Source organism: Gossypium arboreum, chromosome 3 (genome assembly GCF_025698485.1).
Source record: "Gossypium arboreum isolate Shixiya-1 chromosome 3, ASM2569848v2, whole genome shotgun sequence".
Taxonomy (NCBI): Eukaryota; Viridiplantae; Streptophyta; class Magnoliopsida; order Malvales; family Malvaceae; genus Gossypium; species Gossypium arboreum.
Genome location: NC_069072.1, coordinates 15362574 through 15387560, shown reverse-complemented (window position 1 = coordinate 15387560; position 24987 = coordinate 15362574). Strand labels below are relative to the sequence as shown.

The window sequence follows — 24987 nt, the reverse complement described above, 5'->3', positions numbered from 1 at the left end:
CGAAAATGAATAATAAAAATGATGCTGAATCAATTTTGACATATCAGATTGATGATTGTGACGAATCTAAACTATAAAGGGATATTAACATTGTCTTTATTATAATCCATATTGAGGAATTTGTTGCTAGAATTTATTGCTATTGATATTCATTACTAAACTTTAAGTCAATGATTTTGTTTTGATATTTATATGTAGTCTTGTGGTTAATTTTTTAAAAAAATATATGTATTTTGTTAAATACGTAATCTCTAGTATGAGTTGCATCCTTTTTGTGAATTGTGACACTCATTACTTGATTATTGGATATCTTTTTGGGGGGAGAGAAATAATAGTTGGATGAGGATAACCCACTTTATTACAAGTTAACTTTCAAATGTATTTACGAACTTAATGAGAATAATCAAGTGTTACATACCATATAATATTTTAATTTGAAACAAAGTCCCACTAGGACAATCAATTAGACTAAATGATAGATTGATCGGTTCCAAAAACGAAAATTCTTCTAGATGGTTATATAGTAGAGGTGGGTGCTCCAGAAGAGACCCAATACATAACTAATAACTAAAACTCCATAAGAGATTCAGATACCTGAAACTAAATATTAAAATAGTGAAAAAAAATAGGTAAGTTATGTCAATTCAAGAAAATGTGGAATCGATAATGAAATTGGTCAACAATAGTTTTACATGTAATATTATTGTTGAAATAATGAAATAAAAGGAGAATCTTGAATAAATATATTGAGAAATATAGATATGAAATATATTGGTCAAAATAAAAAGACGTAACTCAAGTACAATTAAATTTGTGGAGTTTTTGGACTAGTAATCCAAATATCTAAATATATAAAGGCAGTTAGTGTACAAATGAAGTAGTTTTGCAAAAACGAAATAAAAATATAAAGGTTTTCGCTAAGCCGTGTCGTTGATTATGAAAAGATATAATATTCTTTTGTGGTGGATGCAATAACCTTTAGATATATTATTGAACTGACAGTTCATGAAAGATTTAACACACGTCTAATGGTTGTTACAACCTTTTATATGAATCACTATATAGTAAAGTTTATATTAAAATCTTTGAAGAATTTAAAATGCTAGAAACATATAGAAATTCTCGAGAAATTGTTCATTGAAATTTTTTGAATATATGTGGTAAATTTGACTTAGTGAATAGTAGTTGAAGGAGGACTGTAAAATGATCCAAAATACCTATTTGTATTTTTATAGAAGAATCATGATTAAAGTTAAATATGAATATTGTTGAAACTCTTAAAGAGATCAAGATATATTTTTCGAAAATTTTCCCTCGCTCATGACTTTAAAAAGATTGGTGATATAAATTTTAGCAAATACATTCAAATAGTCATTTGAAAAGCTAGTACTCAAGATTGACTATGTAGAATATGAAATATTGTGTGATGTTTTTGTGAGGGAGAGTAAATACGCTTTGTACTCTTTTCCCTTAACCAAAGTTTTGTCCCATTAGATTTTCCTAGTAAGGTTTTTAATGAACCGGCATTTTATACGTATTATAGAAATGTGTACTATTTTTCCTTTACTAGGAATTTTTTCCCCACAAGGTTTTATATTAGTAAGGTTTTAACAAAACATATTATCTACCAATAGACATTTAAGGAGAGTCTTATGAATATTTTATTATTAAGTGGATGTCATCAAGACCAAAATAAGTTTTGATATGCTTTAAATTCTAATAGTCATTAGAAGTAGAGTTCTATAGAGTTCTATTTCATTTATACTTCTTATGTCTATAAATATAGACTTTAAAGAAGCATTGTAAATTATTTCTATTGATCAATAAAATACTCTCTCTTTTGCTTTCCTATTTTCTTTAATCTTTGCTCTCTGCCTGTTTATTTTATAACAAAAACAATTTTGTTCCCCTCTATCAGTTTTAATTAACTTTTTGAGGTTCATTCTACGTTAATTTAAATTAATTTTTGGATAGTGATTAATAGATTTAAATTGTGTACAATTTGAATTTTTCATAGGGGTGTTATAGTCTTGAAGTTTTCAAATTTCAAAGTGAGCCTATTTTTAGTAAAATTATTTATTCCGCTTAAGATTATTTGTTAATAGGATCAATTATAATGAAACATTTGAATCACCTCTAAAACCCCATAATATTGACTCTTTGTTAAGAGTTTTTCCATATAAAAAATCGCAGTGTTTAACATATTCGGTTTAAACCAACAAAAATGAAGATAAGACACGCCAAATCTACAATAAGTGGTTATATCAAATCTTCATTAATTTAATTTCATGGAACTCTACTTGCCTAGACGATTTTTATTTCGCATTGGCATTGGGGAGGTAAGAACATACATGTCTCATACTGCTATTTCTCCGGTAAAGAAGAGCGGCTAGGATTTGTTTGTGAAAAAAGCAAGATTTACACGGGGGAAGGAATTCTAACACTCGGGTGCTTCAATTTCTATATATACAATGCAAGTGGGACGATCTCCTGTACAAATGGAATCCTAATATTCTATATAAACTGCCTACCATTGATTCTATATCTTGCTTGCACTTCCATGAATAACTAGTAACCCACCAAAACGAAGACACTAACTTGTATCTTCCTGCTACCTAATCCAACGCAGCAGCCGTCGGTCTTAACCTGGAATTTCGACACCAACCATCTCTTTTTACGTAAATTTCCTATACTACTCAGGGAACAACCTTGAGTAAATAACTTCCTTGAGTCTTACTACTAAAGCATAGATGCCATAGGCTGGTAAGTGCATCATTCCGACTCCTAAGTACCTGTTCAGTCCGAAATAGAAGCCGAGACGGAATCATGGTTAGCAATGTACGTGTGTCTGTAGCAAAACAAACATAACAGCAGTGATTTTAATGGAAGCATTAAGTGTGTACCATAACGGAGCATAAGAAGGTGTCAAGTCAAGGAATGGATATGGCCACGGAATGTTAGAATAAGCGTGGAGGACCCATTGGAATAAAACATAAATGCAGGTCCATAAGAAAAAATATGCGACTCGAAAAAATGGTAGCCGCTGCAAGGAAAAGGTAAAAATTAGCTTCGTAATTGATCGCAAGGCATAAGAAGTAAGATGCCGCTATGAGTATCGACAAAAGAAAACTCACCAAGCAATTCAAAATTGTGTCACCAAGTAGGAAAACGACATTGACCGAGTGCATACATATAACAAGCATCTGCAGTTGAAAGAGTGGACATAAATCCCAGATATAAAAGAAGAGCAACTCAACACTCATTACACGAAAAGCTAACTGGCAACAGGTGAAAATTCAGCAAAGTGTTTCCATTTTCTATAACCTAAGTTACTTGATGGTAAAACCAACAATTGAGGCACGGTAAATGATAGTTGCGAATAAGTGCAGGAACCAAAAGACATATAACCAAACTTTTTTTACAATATTTAAGGATATATAGTCTCATAAGAGTCAGAGACAGTCAACAACTTTCATTGTGTTCTGTTGTAATTTGAGAACACTAATTAAGTAAATGTTGCATGCCTGGTTTTTTTTAGGTTTACGGCGCACTGTAATGCTGCATTGTAATAGAGATATTAAGGTAAAATGGTAAAACTTAATAATTCAAATGCTCATACTTACCAATTCAAGGCCGTATCTGGAAGTTATAAATGGAAAAAGAATGATCCAAAATACTAAATCAGTGAGCACCGCTGCACCCGCAGAAGCCTATTCAAAGACAGCATATAATAAATCATGAAGTCAATACACCCGAAATTCGAACAACATTGGAAATTGATTAGGATTAAAAAAAAAAAAATACCTGATAGATAATTTGAAAGGTATAAATCCATGGACCAGCTATTTTGCAGTCATCAAAATGTTGGGACTCGTTGGACGCAACTGTAGTTTCTCCAGGAGTGGGAGTTACTTCAGTGCCTTGCTCGATATCTGAACTTACATGATCAGGGCTATCACCAAGAGCTTGTGCCCAGATTTTTTGACATCCGTATATGGAGACTGCAGATCCAAGCTACAATGATAGTAGAGAAGATCGACAAGTTATGAAAGGATATTCTAGCAATCTAAAACTGATGGAACACCGTACTTGGAAACGAACATAGAGAAATGATAAAAACGGTACAAGAGACATACCAGAAAGTATATTGTGACCAAAGTAAATGTCCACCTGTTATAATAAAATATAAACCAAAAATTCAGCAACAATAATATAGATCAAAGGGAAACTCTTCAATTCAAACTCCACGGTGAGGACTCTCATTACAAAAAGAAATAGACAACATAGCTCTGTTATACATGGGTTACAACATGCTCATAATAAGGAAACAATTTCAGACATTTACATGCATGTAAAGTAAAAGAATAGGGTAAGTCGCAGAGATATATGACTCACTGAGTATAAAAGATAAATATGCCAATTCCATCGACAATGACATTAATGACAAGCAATGTTAGAAGTGTGATGAAAGCAAACATTCTAAAAGCAAGCAGCCAAGCAGGGTGAATGCATTTGAAACATGTACTCCAAGCTTCCTCCTCATATATCACCCCTGGAGCTACCTCCTGATTTTCCCTATCCTGATTTCTCGATCTTCTTCGACATTCGAATTTGCAAATTAAAATTGTTGCTAGAGCCAAATAGGCTAAGAGGAATAATGAACAAACTAGGAACCTCCAATTCAACCAGTAACTCAAGGTGTTGGTTATGGCAGTCATGATAGGCTGCCAAGAATGTGTTGAGGATCCTGTGAAGATAACTGTAATAAAATTAATCCTACTTGCTCCATTGGTTACCGTAGTTTCTTTATTAACATTTCAAATGCAGAATGTTCAAAGAACAATAATGCCTATCTACCCCAAAATCAACTTAACTAAGTACAACATGATATCGTTCAAAAAGGGTAGCTCTTAAATTCAAATAAAAACTGAAAACCAAACAGCTGAAAGCAATTGAATAATCTTCAGCTGCCAAAAGGATAGTGTCTTAAAAAGGAAAAACACAAAATCTTTTTGATATAAAATTTAGATAAATATTATTAAAATTCTGGCTAATGTTATAGAATTTTGCAAGGAGCTCTAGGAAGGAATACCATAAATTTTTTTTTTTTTAAATCACAGAACATAAAATTAGATTAGAAAAATAAACAAGATTCCATACTTTAAATGGTTCTTTCCATAAAGCTGAGATCATATTAAAAATGGAAAAATAGAAGGTTGACATCAAAGAAAAAAGAAAGGTGGGCTTTAAGGCGCTTAAAATTTACCTGTGTGGAAGAAATTAGTCAATGAAGCCGGCTGGGGCAGAGGGAAGACCCGTTTGGGCAGGTGATCGGCGGTATTGGGACTTTCTGATTTCTTTAAATTTCAGACAATGGCAATGGCAATGGCAATGGTTATATAATTTGTTATTGTTATTTATTATTGAATTAGAGGTTTAATTGACGAGAAACAAAGATTTCGTCCGAAAAAACAGACAGTGAATTCGCAACCACAAGAGAAGACAAAGATTTTCTCCAAAATTCTTGGGACTTGGTTGTCTTCACTTATAATCCAATTATTATATATATATATTATAGAATAATAATTTTTATCATTTATTAAAAAAAGGAAAGATTTTTCAACCTCAACATGCAAAAACAAACTCGTTACATGCTACTTAATTTACTGGATAATCTTGTTAAAAAACACTATTAAACAATTGTATAACTAATTAACTTTATATTAGTTTACGTTGATGGCGTAGTTAATTACAAACTAAGTGTAAACTTTATTTCTATTTTAATATGCTAAACAAGTTTATGAAAAGACCAAAAAGAAATTATTCTACAAAATACAATAATAATAGCAATTTACTGTTAAGGAATTCTTTTAAAAATAATTTTATGTTTTCCGCTGTATTTCTCATAATATTAAATTGATTAATAGTCTGAAATAGTTCTTATTTCTATTTAGAATTTTGTAAATAAAAAGATTTATGATTATGATATAGGTGGTAATTATAAATGTGTTACCATGATTTTTTTTTAAAGGAGCATGGATGCTTCATACTATAAATTTTTGATAAATCAATCAATATTTTTAGGCAAAACAGGAGATATCTCGATCGGGCGAGAGAACGGAGAAATTTGACTCAATATATTTGACAAATCACACTATATGTTAAGCCAAATTGCATCTTCCTCTCCTAGATTTTGAAAAGAAACTTTTAAAACATCAATAGACATTAAAGAAAAAAATATTGATTTGGAAGCGTAATAATGGTGTTAATAATATTGGCCTCCTATTTTATACATAGATAGAATATGGCCATGCTTTATCTTGAATTCTAATGCTACAATTTTACCATAAAAGTTTTCTTTTGATATAATACTTATATTGTAAAATATTTTTATCTAAGTAATAATATAACGAATTGTGGGTGTTAAGTTAAAATTAATTTAATCTTTATACAATTTAAATATCCATCATTACAAATTTGGATGACATAAGACTCCCACCTTTGATTTTGTTATACTAATGTCCCGCCAAACACCACATTGCCTAAAGACCTCATCCATTTACGGAACTCCCTCGTATCTTATTAAAAGCTCTGTTCAGATTTTTTTTTCTATTTTTACAAATTTCTTTAATTTTTAGTTTTATATTCTAAAATATTCAATAAATTTAGCCTCAATATTTATTCATTCACATAAATATTGTAAGTCAAGTTTATTAAATCATTATCAAATTAATATAATCTGTAAACTTTAAGAATTTATTTATTATTATATCAATTAAAATTACGTGCAACTCATAGAAAATATTAATGTCATAATTAATAATCTTTAATTACTTATTTTCTAAAATAACAGAGATTAAATTACTTTAATTTTTCTGAGAAGAATCAATTTGCTTAATTTGAAATTGAGATGAACTAAATAGATCTTTTACCAAATTTTTACATATCAAATATTTTTTACCTACATTGTGAATATAGTAAAATTTTAATATTTTAAAATTAAATATTTATTTCAAATATCATTATTTGAAATAAATATGATTTTATATATGAATTTTTTTTGTAAGTGACAAATTTTTATAAAATTAAAATTGGCTCATCTATAACTAAGCCTTTGAACTTAATACAATAATAAAAAAACCTCTCTAAATTTTTACAGTCAATTGAGTCTTAAACTAATAAAATTAAACAAATAAACCCTTTAACTAATATTGACCGTTAATATTATCGTTACTATTTAACGATAATATTGATTAAACGATTAACAAACACCGCATTAACACTAATTGCTAACATAACAGTCATATCAATATCAATTTACCGATATGACAATGTCACATCAGCAAAAAAATTAAAATTATTTTAAAATAAATTGTCATTCATTTACTAAGATAAATGTTGTCCAAGTCCATTAAAATCTGGACACCCATTTTATCTAAATATATTTTGAAATTATAAAGACATTAAAAAATTATAAAAATATTAAAATTTTCTTCTTTCTCATAAATAAGTAATGAGAAAATGAAACAAAAGCAGCAGCGATGAAAAGAGAGGGCATATGAAGAATCCTACATAGATATGTACATTTTCTGATTTTCCTGATGAAGGAAAACGTGTAAAAAATAAATATATAGTAGTATTTGATATATTATGCTTCAAACAGTAAATTTTCGATTTATTGAGAAATTGAAGGACTTAAATGGGATATAAATTTTAAATCTACAGCTACGCAACACAAGTAGCTTGCCGTTTAGAGACATGTATAATCACACCTCTCTTTCTACTCAGCCCCGAATGATGAAATTAATTTCAGTAGATATATATAACTACAGAAATTGCAGCTCAGCAGGCTGACCTTGGCTGATGATCTGCCCTTATAAACTTCATTTTGATTCCCTTCGGAGCCTTTCTGCTATGTTGTCAACAGGTAATAACCCTAGCGGGATCGATGGATCGACCTCTTCAAATGAGTTGTCATCGTAATACTCATCATCAATGATGTCATCACTGCTGTAAATGTCATTTTCATCCTCACTGTAAGAACCACCTTTGAACTCTGCCGAGGAACTACTGGAAGAACCATCTTCGCTGGACAGGACTAATGCTTCACAGGAATGCTCTATGGCCAGAGACATGCCTTCAAATTCCTCCACCTTATCCAGAAGAGCATCCGGACCCAAAGCAAGCTCTTCCAATAACAATGCCTTGTTTGACTCGATTGCACGCCTCCAGAGGGACATCATTTTTGGGCTTGATACAACCCTTTGGGAATCAGGTGTACCACTATCATCACTAGATTTGGCTGCAATGCATCAACAAACCTTTAGAACTTGAATATGCATTCATAAAAAATTCAAAACTGCAATACAATGGAACATAACAATCAAGCAAGTTATCCAGGAAAACTAGAAGAGGTGGCCCAGCAGATACTGTCCAATACTATTATTCTATTAACCTTCACCACATGGTAAAAGATAACTACGTCTACATCATTTCAAAATTTAAGAAGAGTAGAGAATGAACTTTCTAGGAATGCTGCTCTTCCAACATATAATACGGGCCATTGCAGCTTTCCCAAATATTTCGACTGTAAACTTGTACATAATAGCCTTTACCCAGAGGATAAAAAAAAAATTGCCTGGTTATCTTGTCAGGCAACATAACTTGAATGCCACTAGAGTCATGCTGCACTGGGGCCTAATGACCAGATAAAACTTCCTTGATTTTAATTGAAAACCATAAATCATATAACAGCTTGGAGTGGGTTGCATAGTATATTCCTTACAAATTGCAGATTCTGTCCATGACACTGTTTGTGATAGGCCTTCCATGTAAACCTAATGACATCTTAATATCTTGATTTTAGGACAAATTTAACCAATAGACTCCCTTGAGAACTTGTAACCTGTCCCTCTTAATTTTCAAAGAAAAACAGTAAAAAAAAGGCACACTAATACTCTCTGTAATGCATACCTGAATTATCTATACCACTTAAAATGTCAGCTTTAACAGGAACTAAATTTGAAGAAGTGTCCCTATACATAGATTTCCAATCCCGTCCTCTCCACATCAAAATTTGTTCATCATCAAAAGATAATAAAACGCAAGGAACCAATTCCTGCCAAATAAGGAAGGACAGGCCACAATTATTAGGCAACCCATAAAGAAATTAGTAGAATGACCAAAAAACATAACAGATATCATTCTGAACTCATATCTTGTCTGTACACTTCATATTCTGACAAGCACCATATGTTTTTATAATGTTGCATTGGAGTATATTAGTTTCTTGTATTTCATATGCTTTTATATAGGATTGTTTTGGGCATGTTTAAGTGTCTGTCAATAAGTAGGAAGATGTATCAGAGTTGAAGACAACATTAAGAAAAAGTTCTTGATGGCATTCATACGGTTTTGCATAAAAATTATTTAATTCAAACTACTAAGTAAAAATCTAGTCATTTATGAAAACTAGTCATTTAATTCATGAAAATATAGTCATTTATCACAAGCTCAGATCTCCTAAAACCAACTCAAGATCCTTTGTTATCTCACATTTTTGCATGAAACAAACGTTACGAATTAATAGTTCCTTAAAGTTTTTTGTATTCTCCTGGTTTTGGTTAATGAGTCTCAAACAAGTCTTCAAGAACGTCAAAACAATTAGGCCTTAAAACAAAGACAAATTATAAAGCCCATGAAATAGCAAAAGAATGCGACGAACCTTTAGCTTAGCACCTATCTTCTTGTAGTCACTTGGTTGCAACCCTTTGCAGTCAATCTTCACCAAAGGGCACTCTTCAAAAGCATCTCTAACATCTTTCACTAGGGAAGCATACATACCATTTTTTGCTGCAACATGAACAAAAAAGGTTACTACTTCTAAAGTAGGCAAAAGCATATGGTAAAATCTCCCTAAAAACCAAGTAACAAAAGCAAACAATTGCCAGAAAATGCAAACCATGCTCAACTAATTGTTGTCTTACCTAATGTACATATGGGTAGAAGAGATTTCCCTTTCTTCCGAAACTCATCTGCTTCAGCTTTTGTCAATCCTTCTGGAGCTTCTTGGATAAGTTTTGGATAGACTGGAGTAGCTGGTTTCCAAAGCATCACTGGGTACTGTGGACGAGTACGATAGTTGTAGTTTCGTCCCCGGAAAAGATAAACAACACCACCAACTCGATGAATGATTTTTCCTCCAGTTTTTTCCTGATGTTAAGAATAAACTTGAGAGAGAAGGAAATAAGAGGTTTGTCTACTTTCCTAAGTAAGACATGTGACATGTCCATTCAAATGCTAAAGGCAATTTTAATATTACACTTAAAGCTATGATCATACACACCTATCTTAACAAACATTGGATGCCAACTTACTTCTAGAAGAACTTTATTTGTTGGAGTGGATACCAACTCTACGATAGGAAACTAACTGGCCAACAGAACATGTTTCTCCTTTTGCAGCACAAATCAATCAAAATATACTGAATCTACATTCTCAAAGGAGAAAGTGTGCGGAGTGCATCCTCTAAAATCACAGAAAGAGATGTAAATTCAATTTCCAAACCACCTGAATTCGACATGTGAGTAATGCAGCAGAATATTGGGTTTCTTATTCCATCATTGTTATCAAAATAAAGACGACTATCATATAAACACCCAAAGGCAATGCTACACAGTTAACAAAAATAGAAATGGGAAACATGGCTCTGCAGGGTTATGTACAATTCAAATGATTGAAAGCAAAAAAGAGTGTTAAAAGACAATTACTTCAATATGACGACAAACATTATCCATGTCCACGGTGGGAACTCCCTTGCACTTGATTTTGCAAACACGACGTCGTTTCCAATGAGTGTGTATCAAATCCAACATGTTATGCGTCAATCCATCCCTCCCTAAGTCCAAAAAGAATACGAATTAATTAAAACACTAAACCCCAAATCAAAAACACCTTCATGACACGTCTACCATTGTAAACTCACCGAGATTAACCTGACGGTTATCGGATAATAGTGGTTTAACCAGCATCTTAATCTCCCATTTCTTCAACGGCTCTCCTAATATTTCCTCTCTCGTTTTCCCTTCCTTAGGATATTTCCCGAACGGAAAGGGGCCTGGCTTTTCCACGTGTTTCACGCCTTTTTTACCTGGGGGAGGAGGGTTAAACGAATCGAAAAGCGGGATATTCTTCTTTGATTTCTTCAACGGAGCCTTCCCTGTCCATGGCCGCGGCATCGTCGGTGGAGCAAAGGGCAAATAAGCTGGCTCTCGAATAGCTATAGGCTCAGCGTTGGGCGTCTCGGAGTAACTGTACTGGAACTCGAAAGGAGCGCCGGGGAGCTTATAGGAGACGCCGTTTTCGCCGACGATGACGCATCGATCACCGTCGGTTGAGATGACGCCCTTTTGGACGGGCTTGCGGTAATTGGAGCGGCGGTGAGGGATGGAGAGGGCGGGGTTTGAACGGGGAACGTTAGTTTTGGGATTTCGACTACGGGGAGGAGGATATTTGGGGATAGGGATGGGAGGGGATGGAGAAGGAGTGGATGAAGTGGTGCCGTTTTGGGGTGGATTTGAAGGGAGGGAAGAGAGGAGGTTGAGTCCTGGGAGTGAGGCTAGAATGGGCATTGAAAATGAAATGTTGAACTTAAGATTGTTTCAGTTTGGAGTTCAAGAGAACGTAGTGAAGTGGATAATTTCTTCCGCCTCTTCGGTTTGAAGAAGAAGGCGATGAGCGAGCCATCCAACCAGAAGATTGCACTAGATATTTTTTTCCCGCTAACAAAATGAAAAACGACAGCGTTGTAGTGGCCATCAACAATCGAGAATTCCACGTCGGATTTAGTGGCACGTTTTGCTTTTCGCAACGCTTTGAAAAATTGCACATCATAATCTTGAACAGGTTTCAAAACATAAATATTTTCTTCTGTTTGCTAAATAATGAGATGTTATGATTTTGAACTTACCATTAAATAAATATTTAACAGATATATGAATTTGAATAATAATTAATGTTATATTTATGTGTTCCATCTTCTATTCGCAAACTAGAGAGAAAAAAAAAACATAATTATTGAAAATTAAGGAAAGGACGAATGTTTTATGCTCGATAAATTGTTAAGAATAATGCAGAAGTAATGAAAATGTTTTACCCCAATGATTGGAAATTTTTGGCTCGTACGAGGTAGTTTTTAAGTTGACTTTTATATAGAACTCTGTTTTAATGAAAATGAAAATGAGATTAAGGTTTAAATGACTTCATAAATCAGCGTATGGATATAATTTTTGTCGTTTTTTTTCTCCGATGCACTGTCATGGTGTTTATGTTGTATTGCAATAAAAAAACATGCAGAACTAGTTCTATTTAAACCCTTCAACTTGTCTGCCTACAAAGTTCAAAGTTTAAAACCATGGTCCTCGTTACACAAAAAACTGAGAATCCTAAACAGGCACTCGCATAACTGAAACGGAACATTGCAGGTAAGCGCTACTTGTTTCCTCAACTGGTCTCTGATTTCTCCAATGCTGCAACAACAAATAAGCAGTCACTGGAACACTGACACATAAAGATGCAGATAAACATGAAAAACTTAGGAGTCGAAGCAAATCAAGGGCAGGGGAGGGAGACAGAGAGAGATTACTGTTGTAGTTCAGAAGCTTCTCGATTAGATCGACATGAGTCATAAGCATTCTCCTACAGCAATATCGAACCAAGCCCAAAGCATCAAGAGCATCGCTGCATGCCAAACAGAAGACAATTTTATTCTCTGCAAATCAAAGGAATACTTTGGTTCATAGATCAACAGTAATAATTAAATAGGATTATAGTTCATATCAACTTGCAACATAAAATTTACCAAATACATGTTCATTGCTTTGATACATTTCCGATAATCTATAACATTGCCAGAGGTTATACTTTTGTACTCAAAGGAACAGTGACAGCATGCAAAACATGGTTTCCGCAATCAGGAAAACTCCACCATAAGTTCAACTTTCAGAGGACAAAACTCACAAAGACTCTTGAAGTTTCAATGTTTACATTTAGACTTGCATTTTTCGTAATGAGATGCTTACCGTCATATATTGATGTTCAATTCCGCAAATGGCACTAGTTCAAATAAATCAACGGGGATGCATAACTTAACCATGTGAATGAGGAAATAATAAGATTTGAAGAGAGTCAAAGATAATTAGATAAGATAATTTTAAAGTAAAAATAAAAAAGGCAATTCAAACCCTGTACCCCCATCCTCAATATTGTATAAAAATAATATTTTTAAAGCTCTTGTCAGACACCCATTAGACACGGGTAAGTTCAAATCCTGTCACTTCCATTCCCCAACCCCAATATTATATAAAAATAAAAATAAAAATAAAAAGGCAATTTGGATATAATATGCATTTAGCTAAAGCATTTCTTGCCTTACAAATATATCCCTCCAACTCCAGAACTTTCACCTTCTCTCTACCAATCAAGCAAGCCATTTCCTCCCTTGAATTTTCATACAATGTTGAATCTCCAAGGACTATTTCAAGCATCTCCGTTTAAGTGACTACAATCTTGCTTCAAAATGTTTCTAATTGTGAATGTTTTGCACCACATAAATCACTAAAACAGCCAATCAACCAAAATACAAAACACAGGAAAAACAAAAAGAATTACCAAAAAGGAGAGTCTAGTACTAGCAACATTTATGCAAGAAATTGTGGTCATACAGAGCTTCTTTATCACATTTACCTAGACTTCCAATGCCTTTCAAGGTAGATAGGGCACCATATGCCCATGTTTATTCCAGCCTTATCAGTTGGCATAACCAGGTACAATGTGGAAAACAAAAAAAAGCTAAGGTTAACAGTCAAAAGTAAACTTGGAGAAGGGTTTTCAGTTGAAAGCTCAAAGGCTACTCTCTACCACATGAATCTTTCGAGTACAAAAAAGTAACTTGTAATTGAGAATTCATGATTAGAGTTTTCACCATTTGTTCGCTATTTTTCCTAGACTGATTTGTATAAGGTGGAAAGTTGGTACTCATACAGGCAAAGGCTTTTTGCCTATTTCACCAAAAATATTATCGATTTCCATTATAAATAAAATGAACATCAATACATCACATTGTACACGACTGAAGGTTTGAGGAACCAATTCCTAACTACGAAAGCAGGAATGTATCTGTATTTTGTGGTTAAGGAGATACAGAATATTCCTAAAAACTTCAATTGCCCAAAAAAGAAAAAATTTTCTTGGTTGATACAATGTCTAGACAACCCATAATCCCTCAAACCCCAAAGTGGACCCAAATAAGATTCCTTAAGTGCTCTTAAAAGATATCCATCAATCAAACACACCAGTTTCGGGCGTTTTACACTGAAAACAGAATATTCATGGCAACGATGCAGTCACTTAATTGCTTCAGAACTATTAAATAAGAGAGAGATTGATGCAAACCCTTCAGTATAGTCGGCCTGGAGAAGATCAAGGTAGGTGTCCCATTTGTTACCAATAACCTGCAGATACGGAATCCAAATATACTAGTTGAGAAACAGATTCACCAAAGCCCTAAACCCACTTGAGAAGTACGAAAAATACCTTCCCGCATGTGAAGCAACGGACTGGGATTATCATCCTGCTCGGCTAATACGTCTTTTTCTTCTTCGTCTTGTTTTAAAGATTTGCCCTAGCTAGTTACACCCACTGCCCCCTTTTTCGCTTTGCGCGCTCTCGTCTTCAGCCCTACATGGCTTTAAGTACGGGGGTTTGCAGTTTTCACGAAAATACCCTTGTTCTAAATTTGACTTGTCCAAAAGTGCCTGATATTATTCCAACTCAAAAAGTTCGGTTTAATATTAAAAAAGGAAAGAATAAGTTTGCTTTTAATTTGTTGACTTAAATTTTTATTTTATTTTTAGACATATTTTTTAATAAGTTTATATATTTTAAAAAAAATTATAAGAGTTTTAAGTTATTGTTATTTATATTATTAATAAAATCTTTGATTAAATTGGTGCCACATGTCAATTGGGCACTATTGGGCACTAACTAGATAAAGAAATTACAAAATTAAAAATAAATAAAAATATGCATTTGGTGGAATTTTAACCCATGTCAATTACACTAAAAAATTATAAATTCACTATTTAACCAAAATTTTATTTTAATTAAGTTATACATTTTAATTTTGTTATGTAAAATTTATTTTGATTAATTTATACATTCTAATTTTTATGTTCTAAAATTGTAATTCTATTATTTATTATATATTATATATTATTTTTAAACATATATCTAGATTTTAAATTTTTGTTTTTACACCCATATATGTGTGATAAGATTTCTAATTATTATTGCTATAAATAGAAGAAAGAAAATATACACATGAATATCTTAATATAATGGGCTCGTGGGCCTAATGGCTCGGCCCACTTGCCATCAAATGGGCTCATCCAAAAAGACAGGAAAATATTAGGACTTGAATTAAACCAATAATTAACCGCCACTTGGTAAACAATAACACGTTGGTCGGTTGTGAAACACGAAAAAGAAAAGTTGACTAAAGTGATGACTTCTTCACAGAAAAACCACTGTTCTATGCTGTGTCTCCATCCTAATTTAATTCCACTTCTAATCTTAGGAATTCGGAGAAATCAAAGATGGTGGCAATTGCGTAATACATTCTTGTATTTGAAGCCGCCGATTAAACCGAAGCTCGTGACACTTTCATTCAAATGAATATTTGTCGCTGAGACAAAACCCTCTTTCTATTACCAGGTAAAAATTTTATGTTCGATTGCTTTCAACTTCTGCATTTTTTTTTTGATGATGGAGAGAAAAAAAAAACCATTTCTTGATAATCTATTCCGGGGTTTTCGTGATTGTTTTTGTTATGTTGCTTTTCAAATGGACATGCTTTTGTTAACTCAATCCGGTCTTGGTTTTTGCTTTGTAAGGAAAATTTTGTCTCCTTCTGTTTTTTATTCATATTGTGATAAAGAACAAGAATATTTCTGCTCCTTTCGAACTCCTGATTTTAATTGAACATTCTTTCAAGTGAGCTACCCACCAAAGATTTGATTACTTTCTCTTAACTGGATTTGGATCCAATTATGTCTTTGATTCTGTTTGTCCAAAGGTTTAGTGGTTCTTGTTGCATACTTTAGGACCGTATTCATCTTATAATATGTAGTGGTTTTGATTCTATTTTGCTATCTGATTGTGCTGGTTTATTTGCTTGCGCTTGTTATTTCATAATCGTAGGTTGAAATAGACAGGAGTTACTAATAGTGTCCACCGAAAATTGGGAATTGCATCAGTGTCCAAGACATGGGATCTCAAGAACCAAAGGCTGTAACTATTAATGTAACCGGATTTAAGAAGTTTCAAGGGATTGCTCATAATCCCACAGAAACTATAGTTAATAACCTCAAGAATTTCGTTGAAAGCAAAGGGTTGCTGCCTGCTGGTGTTACATTAAGGAGTTGCACTGTCCTTGAGACTGCTGGCAATGGTGCTCTTCCCGTGCTTCTCAAGGTCTTGGAATCTGGCATCTCAGGGATTGACACCAAAAACGAACATGTTATATGGGTCAGTTCCTATTATTCAGCTTTATTCATGTCTTGAAATGTACTCCTGTCTTGTAACATGCCCGTTGATCTAATAGACCTCAATTTTATTGTGTCTTTAGCTTCACTTGGGGGTTGATGGCGGAGCACGAAAATTTACCCTCGAACAGCAGGCTGTAAATGAAGCTTCTTTCTTTTGTCCTGATGAACTAGGATGGCAACCAATGGTGGATTATGGATGCTCTTCTGTCAATCTTAACAAATGTTTCTCTGTTACCCTATTAATATCTATATCCTTGTGTTTATTGTTTCCCTTTGATGTCTGCAGCGACAGCCCATTGTTACCGACGATGGGGGAATCTCCCGGAAACGACAGGTACTTTCTGATCTGTCTGTACATGTTATTTAGAGTTCCTTTTACGAACCATTAATCAAAGAAACCTATGTCGTGCCTACTGTCACCTGGTAGTACTTATTGAGCATCTTTATTTAGTTGCAATTACAGCTGAAATATTTAACACCATTGATGCTTTATCTTTTTCAAATATTAGATATCAGCTGTTTCCTGTCTTCCCTTTTTGGATACTGTGTTTAACATAGTGAATCTTTTGGTTCTTGCAGACGACTTGTTCCATTGAAGCAATCCTCAGGTTCTTAAAGAACAAGGGCTATGCTGCGATGACATCCAATGATGCCGGCCTTTTTATATGCAATTATGTATACTATCACTCTCTCCGGTTCGCCGAACAGAAGGGTCATAAATCTCTATTTGTTCATGTTCCCCTCTTCTCAACAATCAACGAAGAGACACAGATGCAATTCGTCGCTTCTCTTTTGGAGGCCATTGCATCGACCTGCTAAACATTAAATGATTCAAATGATATATAATTATGCTTTATATTTATGCACGTAATTCTCTGATATCACAAACTATAAAAAATGATGGGACTTGGGAGCTTTCCCTTTGCCTCCCCACCACCCTTTCTCCCCACCATTGCTCGTGCTTCACCTTTGTGTTTCTTGTGTGAACTGTATTTGTTTAAGTGGGTTTTATGCAATGAAATTAGCTGCATTTGAACCTTGAAATTTTGGAAAAGTATGACAAGTTATAATGGGCAAGTTGCCATTTTCTTGTTGACTGCGGTTATTGGGTCGGTCGTTTGATGTGAATGTGGTTTTGAGACGTTTACTGCAAGCAAAGTACAAAGCCCTCGCGTTTATTTATCACTATCAACCAGATCTCAAGGTAAAGCTGCAATCCAATCCATATATTGCATTCAAAGTGAAAAATGGAGTTTACGTTATCTCATATCCAAGAATGTTGGTTCAACTTTTCGGGATCTACCATGATAGAAAATTCCAAATCAAATATTTTGTTTTTATCTCGATATATTTACTAGAAAGACTCAGTATTAATAAAACTTGAAGTAATATTGTTTAAATTGAACTGATCAGTAAAAGAGGAAGAATTAAGAATTGTTCAGAGCACCATTTCCATTAGAAAAATTACATCAATATAATCTGATTGAATCAAGTTAAAAATAAATTGAATTCATAGAACAGAACAGATTAAAAATCGATAATCTAATCAGTTACACCATCATAAAAACCTTAATTTGAATATCAAGTTCAGTCGGTAAAAAACAGCCCGGCCCGCCGGGATGCATCTTCCATATATTCTTATTTCTGTTGATAGCTACTAAATTGTGTGTAGATGGCAACATGATCAGAAGGTTGCACGATCGATGAGGCTAAGTGGATTTTTGTCGTTGATACGTACGTTGCCAATCTTGGCACAATCGAATTACAGGGCCTTTACATCATACTGTAATATAAACCCTGATCTGGGTGTTTACTACAAAAACAAAACAATTAATGAATTAATCAGATCCAGGCGTCTCGACGATGCCCAGAACCTTTTCGATCAAATGTCTATAAGAGGTAGCATTACATATAATTTGCTAATTACTGGGCACGGTCGATATGGGAATCCAAAGCAAGCACTGTATATTTATAAGGAAATGGTTTCACAGGAAATCCAAGAAACTGGTCCTACATTTTCGTCTGTGATTACTGTTTGTGCGAATGAGGGGTTTTATAGAGAAGGTATTCAAGTTCATTGCAGGGTGATTTCACTTGGGTTTGGATTGAATTTGTTTATTGGGAGCTCACTTGTTAACCTATATCTTCATATGGGACTTGTTGATGTCGCTTGGAAGTTGTTCGATCAATTGCCTGAACGGAATTTAGCCGTATGGAATTTGCTGTTAAACGGGTTTTTGGAGCTTGGTAAAATAGAGGAATTATTTGGGTTGCACGACCAAATGAAATGGGAGGGTGTCAATCCAAATGGACTTAGTTTTTGTTATTTAATTCGTGCTTGCTGTAATGCGAGGTTTCTGGACGAAGGAATGCAGCTGCATTGTCATGTGATTAAAGCTGGATGGGTGGAATGCAATGTTTTTGTTGCCAATGCTTTGGTGGACTTTTATTCTGCTTGTGGGAATTTCATTGATGCTAGGAAAGCGTTTTTGTTAATTCCTGTTGAAGATGTGATATCATGGAATTCCATCATTTCTGTATATGCGGAGAATGATTTGTTGTATGATGCTATTGAATTACTTAGTAGGATGCATTTCTGGGATAAAAAACCTTCAATTCGTTCCATTGTGGGGCTCTTGAATTTATCCAGTAGAAGAGAGGATATTCTGTTAGGGAGGCAAATTCACTGTTTTATAACAAAAGTAGGGTTTGATTTAGGGAGTGTTCATATTCAGTCAGCGTTAATTGATATGTATGGAAAATGTGGTGAAATTGAAAGCTCTCTGTCTGTATATGAGAGGGCATGTAAGAGAACTTTGGAGTGTTGTAACTCATTAATAACCTCCTTTTTGCACTGTGGTATCACTGGTGACGTGTTTGAGATTTTTGTTTTGATGATTGATGAAGGAATTAGGATTGATGAGGTTACTCTTTCTACGACACTAAAAGCATTATCACTGTCTACTTGGGCTAGTTTGGACAGCTGCAGACTGTTGCACTGCTGTGCTATAAAATCCGGTTATGAATCTGATGTCGCAGTTTCATGTTCTCTTATTGATTTGTATTCAGGATGTGGGCATTTTGAGCTCTCCCGCAAGGTTTTTGAAACCCTTCCTCTACCAAACATCTTCTGCTTTGCATCTATAATCAATGGATATGCCCGAAATGGTATGGGCAATGAAAGTGTCAGCCTGTTGGAAGCAATGATCCACAAAGGCCTAGTACCTGATAAGGTGACATTCTTATGTGTTCTAAATGGTTGCAACCAAGCAGGATTACTTGAAGAAGGAAAGTTTGTGTTTAACTTGATGAAATCTTATGGCATTTGCCCAGAACGACAACATTTTTCGTGTATGGTAGATCTTTTAGGCCGTGCAGGTCTAGTGTATGAAGCTGAGGAGTTGCTGCAACAGTCACCAGGAGGGGGTGATTCTGTAATGTGGAGCTCATTGCTGCGAAGTTGTAGGGTCCACAAGAATGAAATAGTGGGTAAAAGAGCAGCAAAAGTCTTGATGGAGCTTGGTCAGGATAGTTTTGCCATTTATTTGCAAGTGTCAAATTTTTATTCTGAAGTTGGGGAATTTAAAGCCTCATTACAAATCAGAGAACTTGCCATGGCTAGAAAGGTGATGAGGGAGATTGGTCACAGTTCAATTGAGGTGAAGACTTACAGTTAACATACTTTTCTTATACTGCTAAAATTTACCTCGCATTGTCATCCAGCTGAGAACTTTGGAACAACGCTTGCTAGTCTGTTCCAGCATTATTTCCATGAAAGTAAAACCTGTTTGTGAAATCTTCATCTTCTACTTAAATCTTCTAAAGATCTGTTGCTTTAGCTTGAAGCCTTGGCTTGTAACTGGAAAAGGACCCCTTTCCCTCCGGATTCGCTAATTCAAGTTTCTTTTTAAGGTACTGATTGCCCCACAGAATATCCATGCATGCATGCATGGTGTTTTTTTTTTTTTTTTTCATTTCTCAATTTATAAAATATGGTTCACTAAATAATATAAAATAATACACTTTGTTGATTCATTTATCCACTTCCCTGAGAAATATAGTGAGAGGGATTTTACATAATCCATTAACATTTTGATTGGTGAAATGTTGCCTACTGGTTGAAGAGTAAAGCAAACAATTAAAAATAAATTTACCCTTGTACTTCAAGTGTGGGCATGTAGAAAATGTAGCACCTTCATCTACTTTTAAGCCAAGCCATATAGCCCACAAAGCTGCTCTTTTCCAAAACTAATCTGCATATATAAATTAAACCAGTGCCTTATTGGATTTATGCAACTCAATCAATCTTCCAAATAGACAAAAAAGAACAAATCATGGATAAATTATTCCTAGTTTCCTTCCTCGGTTTGCTGATCACACATGCAGTTGGCGGAAACATGTTATACGACAAATTCAACATACTTGGAGAGCTTGAAGACCTCGACATAGCTGAAGAAGATATGGAACTCTTTGAGGGCCCATCTTGGATAAGTGAACGCGGTGGCAAGGTTCTTGTAAATGTGGATAGCTTTGGTGCGGTTGGGGATGGAGTTTCTGATGACACTGAGGTATATGCATGAGAATTTCTTTTGAGTCCCTTGCAAATTACCTTGATGGTTATTTTAGGAAACATTGAAATTACAAGTTTTACTGATAAAGACTGCTAGGCAGTAATTGTCATTCTTGGTTTCTATGGGTGTTTGAGACATGACCCTTCTCAAGGATTAGGCAAATAGTTTTCTCTGAATATCATTTTTTTACTAACTTATGCCTTTGATCTGATCTGGGAATTTAAACATTTTGTGTATTACTGTTTGGCCAAATATATTTTCATTGTCATCAAAATAAGCTAATTTCTAATTTGATAGATTGGCATTTTGTCTTTCTGCAATATTTTATCATAGGCATTTAGAAAAGCATGGAACACATCGTGCTCTACTTCAAAATCAGTTCTCTTGGTTCCTCCTGGACGCCGATATTTAGTTAATGCTACGAGGTTTAAGGGGCCATGTGAAGAGAGGTTGGTTGTTCAGGTAATATCTATGTACATCAAATTGAACTTAAAGATATAACATCTCCATTATCTTATATCTATGTTACAGATTAAATTATTGCCAATATTGATTCTATGTTGATATCAATTTAACTTTAGTTGCTGTAGTTTTTTCTGTTTGTTATCATATTAATCATTATTGTTATTATTCAGATTGATGGAACAATAGTAGCACCGGATGAACCTAATGACTGGGACGCAAATCTTCCACGAAACTGGCTTGTTTTTTCTAAGCTGGAGGGAGTAGTTTTCCAAGGAAATGGAGTTATTGATGGCTCTGGCAGCAAATGGTGGGCATCTTCTTGCAAAAAGAACAAGTCAAATGTAATTCCTTTGGATTCTCTTTAAAAATTCTTTCATGCTCAATTTACAAATCAAACAAATAGAATATTAACATATTTTTTCTTCTGTTTGCTTTTCCTTTGGCAGCCGTGCAGAGGGGCACCAACAGTAAGGACCTTTCTCCACAATGAATAAATCAATTATGCTAAGCGATGCTTCCAATAAGCAGCATGCCGAAATTGTGCAAGTGAACTATCAAATGGATCTCAAATTAGATTTAACATATGAGTTTGTTGCAGGCACTGACTATTGATTCAAGCTCATCTATTAAGGTAAAGGGTCTTACCATTCAGAACAGCCAACAGATGAATTTCGTCATTTCCAGGTGTGAATCTGTTCGAGTATCTGAAGTTCAAGTCTCCTGCCCAGGAGACAGTCCGAACACTGATGGGATCCACATCACTGGGTCAACTAACGTCGTTCTTCAAGACAGCAAAATAGGGACAGGTTCTTAATCCTTGCCTTTTGTCCTTCCATGCACCTGTTTTATTGTGAAAGGATACCTTTTAGAAATTATATCACCAACAATTATATATGTGCATACTGACTGGTTAATTATGGTGACCATGCATATGAAATTCAGGAGATGATTGCATCTCAATTGTTAATGCTTCATCTGGTATCAAGATGAAGAGAATATATTGTGGACCAGGACATGGAGTAAGGTGTGTTCTAGACTTCCAGTTAGAGCCTATAAACAGCTGATTGTGTCCTCATCTACTTAGGATACAGTGTAAAGTGATTCTTATATCTTTTACTTCTTTGATTTAATTTGCTTCTTAGCATTGGGAGCCTTGGGAAGGATAACTCAACTGCCGTTGTCACAAAGGTGGTCTTGGATACAGCACTCCTCAGGGAGACTACAAATGGTGTCAGGATTAAAACTTGGCAGGTATTTTGATGACATATATATTCTGAATCTAGCACCATGTATTGATAAGAATATGCATTTAGTCAGTATCAGGAAAGTAGAAAGTAAAAAGACTATAAAGGGGCTTCAGTCGTCAATACGTCGATACCTTAAAATATCAATATTATAGCACACTTAACAATTAGATGCTCTTTCTGAGTAAGATATGAAGCCTGATATTTTCTTCTTTGGGGAGGAAGCGGGAAATGAGTGCCATGGTGGGTTCAATACATGACTTTCTTTTCCCTGAATATGTTAAACACACAATTTGACTTCATCCCCCCCCCCCCCTTTTTTTCTCTCTCTCTAAAAGTTTTAATACACAATTAGTATGTTCTTGTGGTTCTCTTATAAAGGGTGGTTCCGGTTATGTCCGTGGGGTGCGTTTTGAAAATGTAAGGATGGAAGATGTTGCCAACCCCATCATTATCGATCAGTTCTACTGTGATTCGCCGAAAACCTGCCAAAACCAGGTGCATTATTCAAATTCTTGCCTGTCATATCTAAATTTCTCAGTGTCTTTAGATCAAATTTGCATCCTGAATCTTGCAGGAGGTTCTCAGCCAATGTGAACACTGATCACATGATTCTTGTTCTTGTTTCTTGTTTTTTAGACATCAGCGGTGCAAATAAGCCAGATTATGTACAGAAACATTAGCGGGACAACAAAAAGCAAGGAAGCAATGAAGTTCGCCTGCAGTGATACGACTCCCTGTAGCAATATAGTCCTCAGCAATATAAACTTAGAGAAGAAGGATGGCACCGCAGAGACCTACTGCAACTCTGCTCAAGGCTTTGGCTACGGGATCGTTCATCCGTCAGCGGACTGTCTAAGTTCCAATGACAAAGGCTATATTCTCATTGATCATAAAGAAAATTCTGAGCTTGCTGAACCGAGCAGAGATCATATTGTTCACACCGAACTCTAAGCAACCCGTAAGGCATATCAATAACACTGTTATAGTATATCACTATACAAGTAACTTAAATAGAGCAGCAAGAGGCCCGATAGAAGGTTTGAGGCACATGTTAAAATTTTTATGGGAAATTGCGGATGTAATTGATGTTGTGCTCAAATTGCATTGAAATTAATCCACACATTAGCAAGGATATGTAAAATGCGGCTTGTATACATTGCAGAAGAAACTCAATTTAATAAAATTATGTACTGAAGTTTTAGTTTTATTTTTTACGACTTTATCCGACTTTCTGCAACATGACACAATTATATAACAAGAAGGCATATGGAAAAATAATTAAAACATGACATGAAATATGATAAGAAAAATAACACAAACACAATATGAATATATAAATGTCTCTTAATCTATATATACAAATTACTAACGAATTAATGTTTATAGAAGTATAAAATATTAAAATATACAAACATAGCATGAATACATGAATTATCAATGAAAAATAGAATCCTTTCAAAAGAAGAAATTTTGTAACTCCTTTTGACTTGTGTTACTTGGACTCGGAATATTCGTTTTTTTAAATGTATATTTACATATCAAAAATAATCCTTGCCACCACATAAAACAAAGCTGCTAAGATCAATATCCTACTCTTTGTTTTTGTCCAGAATTTCAATTTTTTTTCAGGTTTCTCATCCCCTCTTAGACCTTTGGTAAAGGGTATATAATAATATATAATATATACGTGACCTTAAAACTCAACCCATTCGACTATATTATGTGTTCGATATATATGCATGTTTGGATGTGGGAAAATACACCAGAAAACATGTGGCTCTTAAGAGATCGATCTAAGTGCTTGAAATAGCTGAAACTGCAAAGACAAACAAGGACCACTGACCTCCAGATCGACAAATTTTCAACAAAAAAAGAACACATATATATTATATTATTCTTTTAGGTGATGAATTAAATACAGGCATAAACAGAAAAAGGAAGGAAAAAAAAAATGGAAAGTTGGTTGCTTGAAGAACCACATACTCATAAAAAAGATTGCCTATCAGCTTTCCTCTGTTGGCAAAGTGACAAAGTTCGTGACTTGTGGTGTAATAAAAAGGAAAAAAAAACAAAACCGAAAGTGGTCCATGAACTCTATGG

General features: G+C 34.3%; 6 protein-coding genes across 7 annotated transcripts; 3 read left to right on the top strand and 3 right to left on the bottom strand.

Annotated features, from left to right (window-relative positions):
- Positions 1 to 2692: 2692 nt before the first annotated feature.
- On the bottom strand, positions 2693 to 5413 carry LOC108474916 (uncharacterized). Its single transcript, XM_053026240.1, has 8 exons — positions 5267 to 5413; positions 4396 to 4747; positions 4137 to 4170; positions 3805 to 4014; positions 3624 to 3710; positions 3135 to 3203; positions 2904 to 3043; positions 2693 to 2792 (listed from the first exon to the last, which is right to left on the bottom strand). The coding sequence occupies exons 2-8, from the start codon at positions 4716 to 4718 to the stop codon at positions 2693 to 2695; spliced, it is 963 nt and encodes a 320-aa protein (XP_052882200.1). The 5' UTR covers positions 4719 to 4747; positions 5267 to 5413.
- A 2226-nt stretch (positions 5414 to 7639) lies between these two features.
- LOC108476111 (CRS2-associated factor 2, chloroplastic) lies at positions 7640 to 11810 on the bottom strand. The gene is made up of 6 exons (XM_017778207.2): positions 10985 to 11810; positions 10770 to 10897; positions 9987 to 10212; positions 9725 to 9852; positions 8974 to 9118; positions 7640 to 8302 (listed from the first exon to the last, which is right to left on the bottom strand). Exons 1-6 carry the CDS (start codon positions 11628 to 11630, stop codon positions 7884 to 7886), a joined length of 1692 nt encoding a protein of 563 aa, XP_017633696.1. The 5' UTR covers positions 11631 to 11810; the 3' UTR covers positions 7640 to 7883.
- A 512-nt stretch (positions 11811 to 12322) lies between these two features.
- Positions 12323 to 14795, bottom strand: LOC108476113 (DNA-directed RNA polymerases I, II, and III subunit RPABC5). The gene is made up of 4 exons (XM_017778209.2): positions 14593 to 14795; positions 14452 to 14510; positions 12644 to 12738; positions 12323 to 12527 (listed from the first exon to the last, which is right to left on the bottom strand). The coding sequence occupies exons 1-4, from the start codon at positions 14626 to 14628 to the stop codon at positions 12502 to 12504; spliced, it is 216 nt and encodes a 71-aa protein (XP_017633698.1). The 5' UTR covers positions 14629 to 14795; the 3' UTR covers positions 12323 to 12501.
- A 751-nt stretch (positions 14796 to 15546) lies between these two features.
- On the top strand, positions 15547 to 17648 carry LOC108476112 (uncharacterized). Of its 2 annotated transcripts, none has more exons than XM_053025541.1 (5): positions 15547 to 15771; positions 16314 to 16584; positions 16685 to 16789; positions 16891 to 16938; positions 17184 to 17648. In XM_053025541.1, exons 2-5 carry the CDS (start codon positions 16324 to 16326, stop codon positions 17421 to 17423), a joined length of 654 nt encoding a protein of 217 aa, XP_052881501.1. In that variant the 5' UTR covers positions 15547 to 15771; positions 16314 to 16323; the 3' UTR covers positions 17424 to 17648. The 2 variants fall into 2 exon arrangements, with proteins under 2 accessions (XP_052881501.1, XP_017633697.1); XM_017778208.2 differs by having other exon boundaries at positions 16258 to 16584.
- Positions 17649 to 18296: 648 nt separating this feature from the next.
- LOC108474884 (probable polygalacturonase At1g80170) lies at positions 18297 to 24094 on the top strand. Its single transcript, XM_017776921.2, has 9 exons — positions 18297 to 21172; positions 21509 to 21637; positions 21811 to 21981; positions 22087 to 22107; positions 22239 to 22446; positions 22583 to 22664; positions 22783 to 22891; positions 23266 to 23382; positions 23524 to 24094. The coding sequence occupies exons 1-9, from the start codon at positions 20939 to 20941 to the stop codon at positions 23836 to 23838; spliced, it is 1386 nt and encodes a 461-aa protein (XP_017632410.2). The 5' UTR covers positions 18297 to 20938; the 3' UTR covers positions 23839 to 24094.
- Positions 18308 to 20419, top strand: LOC108474883 (pentatricopeptide repeat-containing protein At3g13880). Its single transcript, XM_017776920.2, has one exon. It carries the CDS (start codon positions 18308 to 18310, stop codon positions 20279 to 20281), a length of 1974 nt encoding a protein of 657 aa, XP_017632409.1. The 3' UTR covers positions 20282 to 20419.
- Positions 24095 to 24987: the final 893 nt, after the last annotated feature.

What these genes read in the sequence shown, in the direction of transcription:
- LOC108474916 (XM_053026240.1), bottom strand. Translation starts at nt 4,718, where the DNA reads ATGACTGCCATAACCAACACCTTGAGTTACTGGTTGAATTGGAGGTTC. An exon ending in CCTTTCAAATTATCTATCAG is followed by an intron (nt 3,711 to 3,804) that starts GTATTTTTTTTT and finishes GTCTTTGAATAG; the next exon opens with GCTTCTGCGGGTGCAGCGGT. An exon ending in CCAGATACGGCCTTGAATTG is followed by an intron (nt 3,204 to 3,623) that starts GTAAGTATGAGC and finishes TTTCAACTGCAG; the next exon opens with ATGCTTGTTATATGTATGCA.
- LOC108476111 (XM_017778207.2), bottom strand. Translation starts at nt 11,630, where the DNA reads ATGCCCATTCTAGCCTCACTCCCAGGACTCAACCTCCTCTCTTCCCTC. An exon ending in TCTACCCATATGTACATTAG is followed by an intron (nt 9,853 to 9,986) that starts GTAAGACAACAA and finishes TTCATGTTGCAG; the next exon opens with CAAAAAATGGTATGTATGCT. An exon ending in AGATAGGTGCTAAGCTAAAG is followed by an intron (nt 9,119 to 9,724) that starts GTTCGTCGCATT and finishes CTTATTTGGCAG; the next exon opens with GAATTGGTTCCTTGCGTTTT.
- LOC108476113 (XM_017778209.2), bottom strand. Translation starts at nt 14,628, where the DNA reads ATGATAATCCCAGTCCGTTGCTTCACATGCGGGAAG. An exon ending in CAGGCCGACTATACTGAAGG is followed by an intron (nt 12,739 to 14,451) that starts GTTTGCATCAAT and finishes TTTGGCATGCAG; the next exon opens with CGATGCTCTTGATGCTTTGG. An exon ending in GAAGCTTCTGAACTACAACA is followed by an intron (nt 12,528 to 12,643) that starts GTAATCTCTCTC and finishes TTGTTGTTGCAG; the next exon opens with CATTGGAGAAATCAGAGACC.
- LOC108476112 (XM_053025541.1), top strand. Translation starts at nt 16,324, where the DNA reads ATGGGATCTCAAGAACCAAAGGCTGTAACTATTAATGTAACCGGATTT. An exon ending in AACTAGGATGGCAACCAATG is followed by an intron (nt 16,790 to 16,890) that starts GTGGATTATGGA and finishes TGATGTCTGCAG; the next exon opens with CGACAGCCCATTGTTACCGA. An exon ending in GAATCTCCCGGAAACGACAG is followed by an intron (nt 16,939 to 17,183) that starts GTACTTTCTGAT and finishes TGGTTCTTGCAG; the next exon opens with ACGACTTGTTCCATTGAAGC.
- LOC108474883 (XM_017776920.2), top strand. Translation starts at nt 18,308, where the DNA reads ATGAGGCTAAGTGGATTTTTGTCGTTGATACGTACGTTGCCAATCTTG.
- LOC108474884 (XM_017776921.2), top strand. Translation starts at nt 20,939, where the DNA reads ATGGATAAATTATTCCTAGTTTCCTTCCTCGGTTTGCTGATCACACAT. An exon ending in GCAAAAAGAACAAGTCAAAT is followed by an intron (nt 21,982 to 22,086) that starts GTAATTCCTTTG and finishes TTCCTTTGGCAG; the next exon opens with CCGTGCAGAGGGGCACCAAC. An exon ending in AGACAGCAAAATAGGGACAG is followed by an intron (nt 22,447 to 22,582) that starts GTTCTTAATCCT and finishes TATGAAATTCAG; the next exon opens with GAGATGATTGCATCTCAATT.